The sequence below is a fragment of the Grammomys surdaster genome, unplaced genomic scaffold (assembly GCF_004785775.1).
Source record: "Grammomys surdaster isolate TR1022 unplaced genomic scaffold, NIH_TR_1.0 167, whole genome shotgun sequence".
NCBI classification, from domain to species: Eukaryota; Metazoa; Chordata; class Mammalia; order Rodentia; family Muridae; genus Grammomys; species Grammomys surdaster.
The window spans coordinates 3,401,937-3,416,214 of NW_021604615.1; the positions used below are offsets into that span (position 1 = coordinate 3,401,937).

The 14,278-nt window shown below is 47.0% G+C and overlaps 1 protein-coding gene across 1 annotated transcript in view; it reads right to left on the reverse strand.

Annotated features, from left to right (window-relative positions):
* Positions 1-14,278, reverse strand: part of Efnb2 (ephrin B2) — a 44,281-nt gene extending 30,003 nt beyond the window's left edge. The window contains exon 1 of the mRNA XM_028766299.1: positions 13,510-14,278. Coding sequence (XP_028622132.1) covers positions 13,510-13,640 — 131 coding nt within the window. The 5' untranslated portion in view covers positions 13,641-14,278. The remainder of the gene's footprint in view (positions 1-13,509) is intronic.

Genomic DNA, 14,278 nt, shown 5'->3' on the forward strand with positions numbered 1-14,278 from the left:
TGTTAGTTCCATTTACTGCTAGAGTGCTGCTGTAGATTAATCAGCTGTTATAGAAATGCCCTGAACAGAAGGGTTTGTTATAAGATGAATAAGTAAAAAAGTAGCACCCAAGATAGACACTGCAATAGCTTCCAGAAGAAAGTCCTGGGAAATGTTTTCCCCCCCTTTTTAGTGAATAGCACTTTACTGCCCCCTTTGGCACTTTAACATCAGAACAAGTTTCTACACAGACTTATTCTGAAACCAGAGAAATAGTGGGGTGTAGCTAGCTCTAGGGTGTCGGGTTCACACAGAACTAGGTTACCAGATACCATGCTTAGAGTAACAAGTAATTACCCTGAAACTTCCAGCAAGCACACCCCTATGTTCTTAGTGGCTCCAAACCTTCAAGAAGCAGGTAGTAATTGGAAGCTTTAACTGACATTTTCTGCTTTAATTCGAATGTGCATGTGTGTTGGAACAGTGGCCTGTTTTCACAGGTGCCCCTTTTCTTTCGGTTTTCTAAAACAAATGCTCTGTGCAACTTGAGCCTGATTTATTCAAGGATAAGAACGGGGGGGCCTGAAAGCAGGCTGTACAATTGGGGACCATTAGAGTGTTCCAAATGGGAGACGGTGAAGGGTAGGGTGTGCATTTCAAACTTCACACCAACCACAAGCCAAACCTTTTCAAGAGCAGAAAGATGAGAAGAGAAGAAATCCAAGCACCCCGAGAGCAAGCACACAGCCCCAGAACCAGTTCAGCAGCTCCAGCAGGTGGGGAGCACTGAAGGAAGGGACCAAGCTAGTTATCAAGCACTAAGAGAGGGCTTTTCTTCTCCTGGCCTGAGGGGGGGCTACTTGCCACCAAACTTATACCAGTGAGTCACAGTAACATTAAATTCCACAGCTTACACCACTGTAACAACTACATGAAAACTGATTCCTTTTTACGTTAATCTTCTATTTGTCATATGATGCTAAACAAAACACTGGTAACTAAAGTAAATTTTATCTTGAAATGCTCAAAGATGATATTCTCACCGTTTAAACAGTTTCTTTTCCTCTCCCGGGAAAATAGTGCAGGTATTTGCTTCAATTCTACCTATGTGATGGTTTTTTACTGTCTAAACACCTTCATTCTATAGAGGGGTACACCTGTAACAGGCTGAGAGGTTGAAAATGTATTTTCTGCTAATCATCTCTAAGTCAGACTTCAGCTGTGTGATGCAGATACCACAGCTGTTTTTCCCCCTTTCACAAGTCAACAGATACTATTTAAATCTGCTATGGAATGAAGAACAAAACCAGGTCTTCATTTATGTAATTGACCAAAGGATATCCCTTGCCTATTCTATATCACCTCCCCTTCAATCAGAAAAAGAAAAAAAAATATTCACAAACATTCTGTGGCCAGCCAAGGCAAGACTTGAAGTCCAGAGCCTGAAGCTGGAGTGCCGGGGCTGTGCACTGAAAAAGCAAGAGGGCTAATGGTACGTGCCAGACTGCCCTGCTGGCAAGCCAACCGGGCTGGCTCCATGATTGAAACTGAGATTTCATAACCCCAGTGACAAGAGGCATTGCAGTCTTCTTTCCCAACCGTAATTTGTTAGCACCTGTACGGTCACGTTTCCAGCAGTGCTTTTAGCAAGAGTCTATAAAGGAAGGTGGACCCCATGTTATTTATAGGCCAGGCCCTAGAGGGAAAGATGGCTCTCACAGAGGAAAGGTCCAAAGGGCACCTCCAGCTGGTTCTCTGTTGTTTCAAAGCCATTTGCTCATTTACCTCAGTGGTGAAGTCACAGGGATGAAAGCCACGTGTAAATTTAACAAGGAGTGAGTGGTTAGCCACTCCAAGACCAGGCATCCAGAAGTAGTGCTGGCTGTCCCTTCAACCCTCCACCTGCCTTATCTCCACCAGCATATATTTCTTTCTTCATTTGTAAGCGTTCTGCCTTTGTGGAAATCAATTCACTCTCATCTAAGGAAGCCCTTCCCTACTGTGTGCCTGGCCCCTCATGTCTTCCCCTACAGTACCTTCCGAAACAGAAGGAGTAAGTCCACGAAAGACAGAAGGGACCGTGGTACTCAGATTTGTGGGTCTGAGAGGGAATCTCCTTGATAGGCAAGCTTAACAAGCCGAGCAACAACAGTTTACAAGATTGTGTGCAATGGCTTTACAAGCCCCTAAATGGCAGCTTCCCAGCACTTCCTCCTTCCCAGGCTCCAGGAGAGGGGTCAGGCACAGGTCCCCTTGGGTGTGGTAGGAGTTATCTTCCTCCTGTCACATCCAGTGGAGAAAGGGAAGAAGAGAGGGGAAGAGAAACCCAGTATGTAACAGAAATGAGGAGTGGAATTGGTTACTGACTGATACAGATTACCCAGCACTGTCACATGGTGGAAATATGAACAAATGGGGCTTTTCGGTAACTCTCTTCCCTGGCCTGAACACAGGACACTCCAGTGTCACTCCAGCAGGCTCCCGTTGAACAGGAAAACTGGGCCAGGAGGAGCTGAGAGGAAGCCATGCCAGGAGCTTCAGAGCCTTAGAGGTGAAGATTCGGTTGCTTTGTCAGGCGGGCAGTTTGTTCTGGTAGTAGGCAGATTCAGAGCGAAGAAAATGCAAATCCAGAGGCGCCTCCGTGGAGTCCAGAGAACCCCAGGCCCACCAATATTCACCGCCTGGCTTCCTTAAACAAACTGCTCCAAACTTGCAGAACATCAAAAGCCAGATGGGCTGAACTGAATGAATCCACAGGCAAGAAGCCAGACTCCCCGTTTGCTGTAGAAATAGGCCTGGACTTGATTTGAGTCTTCTCAGCTCTGACAAGCTAGAAGCTGGCGCAGTTCCCAAAATCCAAAATAAAATGGCATTTAATTGTGACTAGACTCTAAAAAAGATGTCATACTATCTCCTTAGTTTGACACACACTCAGCAGCAAACTGGAGATGACTCTGGAAGCCAGACTTTCTCCCAGGGGAGGAACTGACCAATCACTTAAATTCTTAAAAGGGAAAAATGTTGATAGTCAAAGGAGTCATAAGCAATAGGTGCATTAAATTGATATGCCATAAAAATTGCCTAGTCATCCTTTAGTTGGGCTGACAACGACTCTGCTTCCAGCAGTATGACCCTGTTAGATGTGAGTTTCTAAGGGTCCCTTTGGAACTGTACACCAGGATAAAGGAGAGTTACTCAGTGTTCAGACGAACAGTGGAAGACCGCATTCAACACTTCTCTCTACCTTGCACGGATTACTTTGAGAAAATACATACTCAACTTACCCATAGTCAACTTCTTGTGACAGTGCAAGAGAACTGAACAGCCAGACACCAGAGCACTTCAGCCAGGTCTACGTCTTAGTTTCCTATGACCTTGGAAAACTCGGTTTAACCAACTAGACCCTAGTTTCCCCTCCACTAATATTAAGAGGATAATAAGACTATTTCCCATTGGTGGCTACAAGAAAGTTTACTGAGTACATATCCAGCACTTGGAGCAGCAGCTGGTTAGAATGTGGAAAGTGCTGTATGCAATTGCTGTTGTGTAAAATAGGGACCAACAGGAAGCAAGGTTTCTAAACGTGGAAAAACAAAACAAAACACTGCCCATCCCTGAACCCAGGTTGGATTTATGTATTCACTCAAGGACAGAGTCTTTTGTCTAAATATACAAAATGGTTTTGTGCAAAGAACCTACTCCCAGTGTACAGATGAACAGTTGAACAAGAGTGTCCAGGGCTTGTTCTTGTTCATGTACTTGAGTTCTAAGACAGGACTGATGGAGGAAAGCAGAGAAAAAAGTTCCAGCCTGGTACTAGACGAGAGAATTAAAAGTTGCTTTGTAGAACAAAAAGTCTTAAAGAATCAGTAGGAACGACAAACAGACGAAACTAGACATTATTAGCTTAAAATGCTAGTGTTAGTCTTCATTAACAAAGTGTTTTCTTCCTTTCTTTTTTCTTTGCATGTGGATGGTATTCAGTAGGCATCAGTAAATTTGATCAACAGTATGTAACAGCTGATGTTTCCTGGTTTCGTGTGCCAAGCTCAGAGCTAGGCCCTTCATGCATTTAATCCTGACCACTGTTTTATTACTCTCTCTCTCTCACCGCTACTATGTGATTGTCTCTAATTTAAAGGTAGATGAATGAACAACACAGTTTAGCATATTGTTCTAAACTGCAGTCAATAAATGGCTAAGCGAGGATTGGCTCACACGGGTGAACTCCAAAGCCCTTGCTCTTGTTCAGCCACCATCCTGGTGGAATCAATTGCCTGCCTTGCCCATGATGACACTCACTTTTAAAACAATGGGTATTGATAATCCCCACATCAAAAAGACTGTTGAAATCAATGAGTTGCTGTCTCACAGGATCTGTTTTTTTTTTTTTTCCCACTCATGGGATTTGACTCTGTGCTACAGATATTCAGAGGCACAAAACACTACAGATGCTACTCTAGGCTGAAACTGTCCTAGCTTGCCCACTACTGTTTTTCAGCAATCTGCTCTGACTTTGCTCAGAGATACTGTTCTCATTAAAAACTCAAGTTTCTTCTCATCTGGACTGCTCCTGTACCTAGGACTGGCCACCTTTTTCTCCCCTCCTGTCCCCTTTCTCTACATATAACACTATGGTATCCCATTATGGAATGTTTCTGTTTTTACTTGGCTTTCAAATCTCAAGGAGAGAGCCAAGTGATGGTGGTACCTGACTTTAATCCCAGCACCAGGGAGGCAGAGGCAGGTAGATCTCTGAGTTCAAGGCCATCCTGGTCTGCAGACTGAGTTCTAGGACAGCCAGGGCTACACAGAAAAATCTTGTCTTAGAAAACCAAAAACCAAACCAAAACAAAAATATCAAATAAAGAGATTTTTCTGCCTTGACTTTATTCTCAGTGTAGGGCCTTATTGACTTAATTAACCAAGTTACCACTGCCAATTGTCTTGGGCCCTTATAACCCCTAAAAGGAAGAACAGAAGCCAGGGTAAAGGCCAGATTTCCTCCTAGGTCCTAAACAGTCTTTGAAAGTAGGAAGACTGCTAGATTTTCTTCTAGAAAAGTCTGACCCAAGGCCGTTCTCCATATGGTTTACCACCTCCTCCAGTAGTTGGTAGCATCTGGGAGCTTGCAATAAAAATGTGTATCTCCCAGCCCCACCTTAGCCCTCAGGAATCAGAAATTCTAGGGTGGGTCCAGAAACCAGCTTTCATGATCCTTGAAGGCAACTGACTTTAGTACCCTTGAGTTCAGGAGCCTTGGATCTGGAGGGTGGATCTTGGATCTCTGACAGCAGGTGATAAAAACACAGGCAGCCAGCAACATAAATCTGGGTTATGCCTGTCCATCCCACAGATACTGGATGCCCACAAGGGTCAGAAGTGAATGAACTGTTGAAATGAGGCAGAGTCTGTCCTTGCCTTACAGATTTGGCAGGTGGGAAACACCTGAGCATGCCTGGAAGCTGCCCTGTACATAGAGACCTGGGGTTAAACTGCCAAGCCCACAGGATAGCAAAGGAAGGTTGGAAAGAGGCAGTTTGATGTAGATCATACAGATGAGGATGCTTCTAGAGGAACCGTGGTCTTCCTTCATGACCTGTTTTCTCCCAGAAAGAGAAGATTCAAGGCCTGCAAGAGCTTGTTTGAAACCTAAAAGTATCCAAAGGATAGTTACATGGAAAATGACATTTTCTAACTTCTTCAGTTAGATACATTTTGAGTTAGAGATTTACTTAATTTTTCCTGCTCCATTCAATCATTAGACAATTCTGAGGGTGAGTGTGCTAGGGACTCAGTAAGGTAACACAAGCTAGGGAAAAGGCACAGACTGAAGGGTTTTTATCAGGTGGTGTGACCAACTATACTGCGCCTCAGGCCCATCTGCTTGCTATCCCATGAGTGGATGGAAGAGGTCATCTCAAAGGCAACTTTGTCTCTGAAGGACAGAAACACCATGAAATACAGAGGCAAGGGAACTGCCCAGCCAGCAAGCTGCCCCACAAAACACATACCTCATCACTCCCTGAACACACAAGCACTGAACTTAGGAGCCTCACTCACACATATTCTAGGGAGATTCAAGATGAGCGTTCATGAAAAAAAGCACAGATGAATGTCTTGGTGCTGATATGGACTCCACCATTAGAGAAGTGCTATATATACTGTAATTAAAGTTTGACACAACTGCTCGGCAGTGGCAGCGCACGCCTTTAATTCCCAGCTCTTGACAGGTAGAGGCAGGTGGATTTCTGAGTTCAAGGCCAGCCTGGTCTACAGAGTGAGTTCCAGGACAGCCAGGACTACACAGAGAAACCCTGTCTCGAAGAGAAAAAAAAATTGACATAATTGAATTTCAACAGAGAAAATGAGCTGGATTTTTTTTTTAACCATTCTGTGCAGAATCTATTTACAATGCCGGTGAAGAGGATGTCTTCTGAGTGTGGAGCTTGCCAGTGGTCCATCCACAGCACTTAGAAAGTGCACCACCTGGGCATTTCGAACTCTTCCCCATGCTGGCTGAGGAGGACGAAAGGCATGAACTCTTCCTCCTCCACTAGAGCCCATTTGCTCTTCCTGTTCGGTTTAGAGAACTACTCTGGGCAGAAAGATCCTGTTTTCTCTAAACGAGCTTTTTTCCCTCGCTATGGTTTTAAAATTTGAAACCAGCCAAGTATATATCACAGACCCAGAATGCTCTGCACCAGAATTATATGTTTGACTTTGTACATGGAAAATATTTGAATGAGCCCCTGCTGATTCCACGCTGCAACTCTTGGAATGCTGCTGCCCTGGGAACCCAGCACCGCTTCCTCACGACTTGTCTGGGCCCTCCGTTCTGATAGAGGACACTTCTAAATAGATCATCCAGGTACGCTCCATAGAATGGAGGCCCCAGAAAAAAAAAAAAAAGAGCTCACCCCCAGACGGTTAGTAAACAGATGCAGGGCTTTCTTACATAGCTCTTTAATCACTTTAACCCTGTTCCTAACGGAAAGCTGGAGGCCAAGGCGATTCAGCTTCTCCTTTTGTCGGGTTGCCCGCCATAAATATGCACCAGTCTGTGTGTGAAAAGCTGAAGGAGGCGGCAAGCTTGCTGGACATTTATCATTCTCTGTTCCCTGCTAACAAGCAAATACTTTAGTTGAATGGGCCATTAGCAATCATTGTCGAATGGAGAATGAGAGGTGCTAGGATGTGACTAGCTTGTAAATGAGGGGTGTCCCTCCTCTTTGATGGATCTCAGCAAATCCAATGGATCACTTAGGTATGGATTCGGAATTAAGATGGAAAGGGAGGTGCAAAGTGGCAGGTGTCTGGGTACTTGAGGTGGTGGTATATAACAGTAATGTCTCTCATAATTCTTAGAGTAGTGAGAAGAACTGATCACGACAGTACCTATCTACAGCCCCAGACTACGATCCAGTGTGAGAACCAGGGAGAAGGTCAGTAAAACGGGTCTAAATGATCTTTATTATCTGCGTGGAAACAGGTTTAGAAGAGGCTTTCAACCCTCAGGCTCCCGTTAAACAGCTCCCAGATTCCATGTGTAAATCACCAACAAGACCCACTCCATGAAGAAAGCCCTTGTCCTGAAGAAATAGTCAGACTTTCTTAAAATGCCAAGAGATGACGATAAAGCAAATATTTCCTTTCTGGTGGCTTGAACCAATTCTGGGTGTCACTCTGGACCTAACCCAGCAAGGAGTCAATGGCTCACTTTCTCTATTGACTAAATAAAATGGGCAGTGTGGAAGACCAACATGCAGTCTAGTTCCCTTACAAGCTGTTGGGGGACAGAGGACAGTGACAGTCAACACCACCAAGAGTTCCTGTTCTTGCCTTTAGTGTGGGTCACCACCACCATTTTATAATCGCGTCATTTCCACCAGGAAGCATGTCCCAGCCAACTGGCAGATGACCAATCAACAGTGGTCAAGAAAGCCCAGAACCCTCTGGAATCGTAGTGGTTGACATACTGGTTAGATTATTTGAATTCAACCAAAATTTCACCCTTTTTCAATATTGTAGCCTGTTATTATTTTTTCTTAAATTTCACCAGGGAAGAAAAGACCAACCTCATAGAAGAGCTAGAGGCCCAGATAAGGTCCACCAAGCCCAAGCCTTGGCATTGCAGAGATACAACTCCCCCCCCCCACCCCACCCCCCCACATCCTCCCGGGGTGGGGTGGGGGGACGGTGGCTGGAATCAAAAGGCCTCTGTTTTCTTTTCAGATAATTCAGGGCCTACCTATCCTCCTTCTGGTCTCTGTTGCTGCCCAGCAGGTCTCTGCCTGAAGCCCAAATAGATGAAGGCAAGGGCGAGGAAGGGCAGTTAATCCTACAGAATGGCTGGCTCTGTCAGGCCAAGAGTTAAGCAGGAAAAGCTTCCAAGCCCTAAGAACTGCAGCGAGCTCTGAGTTTTAATCAGCCTCCATCTCGGTCTATAAAAAGGCCGTCAATGAAAGCTACCTTGGCCATATTATCTTCCACCAATGAGCAAGAACTGTACAGCTCCCCTTCTCGGCTTCAGCCATCCCAGACCACAAGTGGAGCTTTCATGATTCTTAATCCCGGTTCCCAAGTCTGTGTGGCTCTCACATAATACCAAACAGCCTGGAGCAAGGGCCTTCGCCCCACACCCTTTTCAGGGACGTGTCATTTCTAACATCAAGCTAATCTATATGTTGCCATGGCTTCCCCTTTATCTGCCTTTACATCTTATGAACTGCATGGATTTACCACATTATTTTTATCTGAAAGACAGAAAATGGTGGTTTTATTGCCATACAATCAGATTACTGCCGCTAGCTTCTCTATGCCTTTTTACCATACTTCAATCAAAAGGGATCAGTTTCTTTATGCTCTGCCGTTGATTTACTTTACATCTGTAAAGACGTAGTCTGGGTTGTAATCCCCTTATTAACTATGACCAGGGTTGATTTGCCTAAAAATAAAAGCAAATTGTGTCAGACCCTTTCACTTTGTTTTTGATTCTGAACTACAAAATGGATTACTAAAGAAATCTTCAGAGTTCACACGGCTGGTATAGTGCTGAATTTAAAATGAGAATTAAACAAGTTAAACAGGGGAGCCATGTCAACGGTTTGCATCTCCCATCATGGGAGAAGGGCTGACTGCTTGCTTTTGTATTCTTCGGCTTTACAGAGACAATGAAGCCACAGGAGTTTTTTCCAAGCTGTTCGGAACATGTCTCGTTTGCTATCCTTCCTTTTGGGCTGTTCTTATTCCTTGTTGGGGAGGGGTTTCTAATCCACCCCTTTATGGGGGGAGGGGACCTACCTAGAGAGAGAGAGAGAGAGCTCACTCCTCTCCAGAAGCTTATAGTTCTTCAGAATCTGCATATTTTAATCAAAATATTTTAAACAGTCCAACACTTCTCTCTATGCAGAAGCATAAGTGACCTGAAAAACATGTTCTTTATGCCTGCAGCAAAGACAGGCAGTAACTAGAGACATTCTAATAATCTTTTGGAAACGGGGCTTCTTAACGTCCAATTTGTAATTAGATATTTTAAGAATAAAGTTTTCATTAGAATGCCAAAGAAATATTGTTCCTCAAAACAATTCTTTTCCCAGGGTCTACAGTCTATTTATGCTGCTCCCTGCCACTCCCACGTCTGTGACGATACCCTGCGATCATGCTTGGGTCTGGAATAGTCTCCCATTCCTTGAATGTCTTCTGAAATGCTGCTTCAAGTCAGGTGTCAGATCAAGCTCCTGAGAGCAACCCGAAATATTTCAGCTGAAGATTAGACAACGGAGGATTTAGTTACTCCAGTGCCCACAATGCTAGTCTGAAAGGTTATCCTGGGGACCCACCAACAGGATTCATCTTAGTAAGTGGGAAGAGGTTCTAGGAAAGCTAATGAATCCGCCAGTTCTCCAGCAGACTGGAAACCATTCCGACACACGTTCTTTAGGTGGTCCCTGGGGATGGTTAATTCACCTGCCTTCAAGCTCCAGCTACCAAGTCAGAACCACTGGGGTCATTTACATTTCTTTGCATTCCTAGGACAAGTGTCAAGAGCTAAGCTTTGTCAAAGATTTAAAACCAAGTGCCCAGCAAATCATCTTAGCTTCAACCCTCCTTTTGGGGGCTGGAGGCTGTAATTGCAGGAGGTTAAGAAGTTCAGATTCTCAGATTCTCATCTGAAAAGGCATCCACGTTTGTCTTTGTGCTCTGCCCGGCTCTGCTGTGGGACAAGGACAACACACAACCTATAGTTTATCATCCTGACAAAGCATGTGAAGAGTGTGGATGTGACACAGTACCAATTCCAACCCCCAGTGCTTTGTGGTTTGCTATTTTTTTCCCCCTCTCTCTATTAAAACCAACAAGATTGGCCCAAATGCAAACTGTGGAGCACAGTTCAAGGGGCTATTCAATCAAGGCTGAATCTGCATTTGTTTATCTACAGAAATAGGAATTTCAGACACAATAGAAGGTAGGCTGGTGTATATGTGTTATTGACTGGTTATTTAAACAGTGCTATCCATTGTAGTTTAGTTTATCAATCTGACAGGCCTGTATTTATTCAGAGCCTGACTAGGGAGAGGCCTGTGTTGCAGGTTATCTGGATATTATCCAGCCATTCTTTTGTATCAACTCAATCAATTTCAAGAATTCAGTATTATGTGTGGAAAAACATTGCATGGGAAAAGCACAGTGCTTTGTAAGTTAACTAGTATGTAATACTTATAGAATAAAAACCCCAGACATAAATTAATACTGGAAGGAAATATTCAAGGGTGTAATTTATTTTAGAATACTATGCCAGTGTAGAGTTGTTAATCCTGAGTGAAACTATTATTCATCAAAACAACAACAAACAGGCACCACTTTATTTTGGCTAAAACCCTACACTGGGGAGGGGGATTCTACTGAAATGTTAATTAGAGAGATGGTTGCCAGGCTTTGCTCCTCCTTCCAGGACTTAAAAAATAGTTGAAAAATGACCTAAACAGCACCAGCATCTTCAGATACAATGTGACTAATCTGACAGGGCAGCCACCTAATCTTTGAGTACACAGAACTTCTGATTATTACATAAACTCTCCAGGATGGGATGGCAGGAGATGTGATTAAAGTAGTTATGGAGACTCCAGTTTACAAAGGATTTTCCGGGCTCTACACGCACACAGCTGCTGCATGCTCCCTGTGTCGACCACCTGCTAAAAAGGCTGACCCCAGAATGAAACAAATCTAATTACCAATGCCTGTTTCATGACAAGTGACTTGTCCCACAGTTCACGAAAAGTGAAGCAAAGCTTCCAAGCACCTGACTACCTCTGCCACATTTTATCTACAGAAACTTTTCTCTGGGAAAAGTGAACAAGGGAGGCGATGCCAGGCATTAAAAACTAAAAGGCTTTTGTGTGTGTGTGTGTGTGTGTGTTACTCTTCCTAGGAAGAAATCTTTCTGATCTCGCAGACAGCATTCAGTCACACAGGCTTTCCAAAGATTTCCAGCCATCCTCAGGAAAAATTCTAAGGCATTTTATTGTGGAGGTCAGGGAGTAATCACACCAACTGCACCGTACAGGAAGGCCTGCACCTCCAAAACCCAGGCCCTAGCAGCTCTCTATACATCTGTGGCCACAGCTCGGAAAACTAGACCGTTGAAGATCAAATAGTGAGTAAATGTAAATTAACTCCCTCCCCTAACAGGTTTCAAATCGAAGACATTATTCTCTAGGTGCTAGGTGCGCTTGGTGGTGGTGGTGTTTAAACAAATCGGTATCTCTAATCCTTCCGGCTGCACATCCAAGTATAGTGGTCACTACGGACACAAAAGGCGGTTATGTTGCTCAGAAGGGGTTCAGGAGAATTTCCTTAAATTAGATTTAAATATAAATATTAAATCCGGACAGGGGGGTTAAAAGAAAAAAACAACAACCTCCCAAAGTGAGGCTGTGAGTGAAAGTGCAAAGTGGAGAGAGGCAGGCAGCCCGGGAAAGGGAGGGGGGGGATGGGCACTCCCATAGCTAGCATTCGGCAGGGAAGGGTGACCTCTGTAGGTACCGCGAGCGTCAGCAGCAGTCACCACCAGAGCCCCAGTCCGAGTGGCTAAGGCTGCAGCGCTCAGATTCCAGGCAGGCGCCTTCTGGCACCACAAGGTGCCTGTGGATCCCACGTAGTTGCAAAGATACCACGCCAGGAGAGCAAATGCAACACCTTGCTTAAAAAAAAAAAAAACAACAAAAATTCTTTAACAGATCAAGACTACACTAGAGGGGACCACAGTAACTTTGAAAGAAGGGCCTCCCGGCAGCAGGAAAAAAAAAATGTTTTGGGTCATTTACAACTGTAGATTTTTTGCCCTTTCGTAGGGGAACGTGTTTGGTCAATTATGTTAGTGAATTTGAAATTTACCACTTTCAAGAGAGTAGGCACAATTCTTTGCGTATGGGGTAATTCAAAAACAATTCGTTCCCTTCTACTCTGAAGCCGTGCACCACACGCTCAACTCCAATTAGGCCATTGATTTTGCTTCTAATCTGAAAGGTCTGACTCCAGCCTGGAGCCAGCCGCGTCTCCACGCTTTCCTAGGGCTGAGTCCAGAATTCCGCACAGCACTTTCTGGCGGCGGTTGGAAAATAAGGTAAAAGGCAGCACCCAGCCGCGGTTACTGGGTCCTTAGCTGCGTATACCAAGGGATGGCTAACATTTTCGAAATGCGGAGCGCACCCTGGGAGCCCAGACCTGAAAGTTAGTCTCAGGCCTGGTTTTCTCCCAACTGTGCACTTTGCTAAAGCAAGTCTGATCAAGGGACTCCCGATTCCCCAAGTGCAAAGGCTGTAGCGTTGTCTGGGTAGAGCCCTGAAGGCATCGTTAAAATGAAGCCACCTAAGCGGACCGAGCCGCACCGGAGCTAGACCACCAGTTCCGACGCGAAGGGAGAGGCCGACAAGCAGAGAGCTCGCCGCCCGAGTTCTCTGGCCGAGCCATCGAGCTCCCCCGTGCACATTCGGGCTAACGAGAGGGTGCTGAGGCACTCCGGCTCAGGGACGCCCCGGGCCCAGCGTCCTTTTCCTCAAAGGGACGCTCCACTACCCAAGACCCTCAATTCTTGTCGCCTTCTCGCTGGGCCCCGACCCGTGGCTCCCGCGCTCCTCGCAAGCGCAGCATCCCTGCCTGTCCCTGGAGCCTGACAGTGTGCGTCTGTAGCCCCATTAGTGGCAACGTCCTCCGTCCTCGAAAAAGAAGGGAGGACCGGGTAGCGCCATCAGACACCTTTCCAGACGTGCCATCGAGTCGCCAGGGCTTCGGGACCCCTAGAGCACTCGAGGTTGGAGCCCCAAGAAGAGTACCCTTGGAACCCGCGCTCTCAAGCTCAGCTGGTCTCCACCTAGAGAAATGTGGAAGGTGGGGGGTGGGGGTGGGGGACAGGAGCCCCAGGTTCTAGAAACAGGCTCCAAGGCCTCCTCCCGCCCGGACCATACGGCGTACCCCCGGGCGCCAGCCGAGGGCACCGCGGGAGAGGGAAGGATCGTGGACGCCACTTACTTGGAGTTCGAGGAATTCCAGTAGATAGGCTCTAAAACTATCGATCTGGAGATCGCAGTTCTGCACAAAACCATCAAAAGTCCCCAACAGTACTTCCACACGGAGTCCCTCCTGGACCGGGCCATGGCCATGGCCAAGCCGCTCCCAGTTCTGCGCACTCCGGGACGCGATGGGACCGGCCGCGGGCCGCGACCCCCAATCCTCCGGGGCAGACGCGCCGCGCCGCGCCGCGCCGCTCCCGCGGTCGCCGAGGCCAGGTGCGCTCACCCTGCGGGGCCCTCAGCGCGCGGGGTGGGGTCGAACGCGCGGGGCGCGGCGGCTCGGCGGACTCGGGGCTCCGGGGCGCCGCGCCGGACGCAGCTGGGACAGCCGGCTCCCGTGCGGCTCCAGGGTGCCGGGCCAGCCGCGGAGGGCGGGCGCGGCGAGGGCACTGGGCCGGGACAAAGGCCCGCAACGGAGAGACGAGTCGGTGTGAGGTGGCGGGTGCTGCTCCCCGAGAGGGGCCGCCTGACTATAGATCCAGGACAGCGGGCAGCGGCCCGGGCAAGCGAGCGCCGTGTCGGCGCGGTTCCATGTCCTGGAGCGCAGAGAGAAAGGGCGCCTCCTGAATCCTCACAACTCGCGGCCGCTAAGCAGTCAGGAGAGCACTGGGACCCCCGCAGGCGTCTGACGCGCGCGGGCCTTTGTGTGCGGGGAGGGCGCCAGGACCCGCTCTGCGCGCAGCTCCGCGATCCGACCGGTGCCTCTGTCCCCGCCGCGGAGAGTCAGC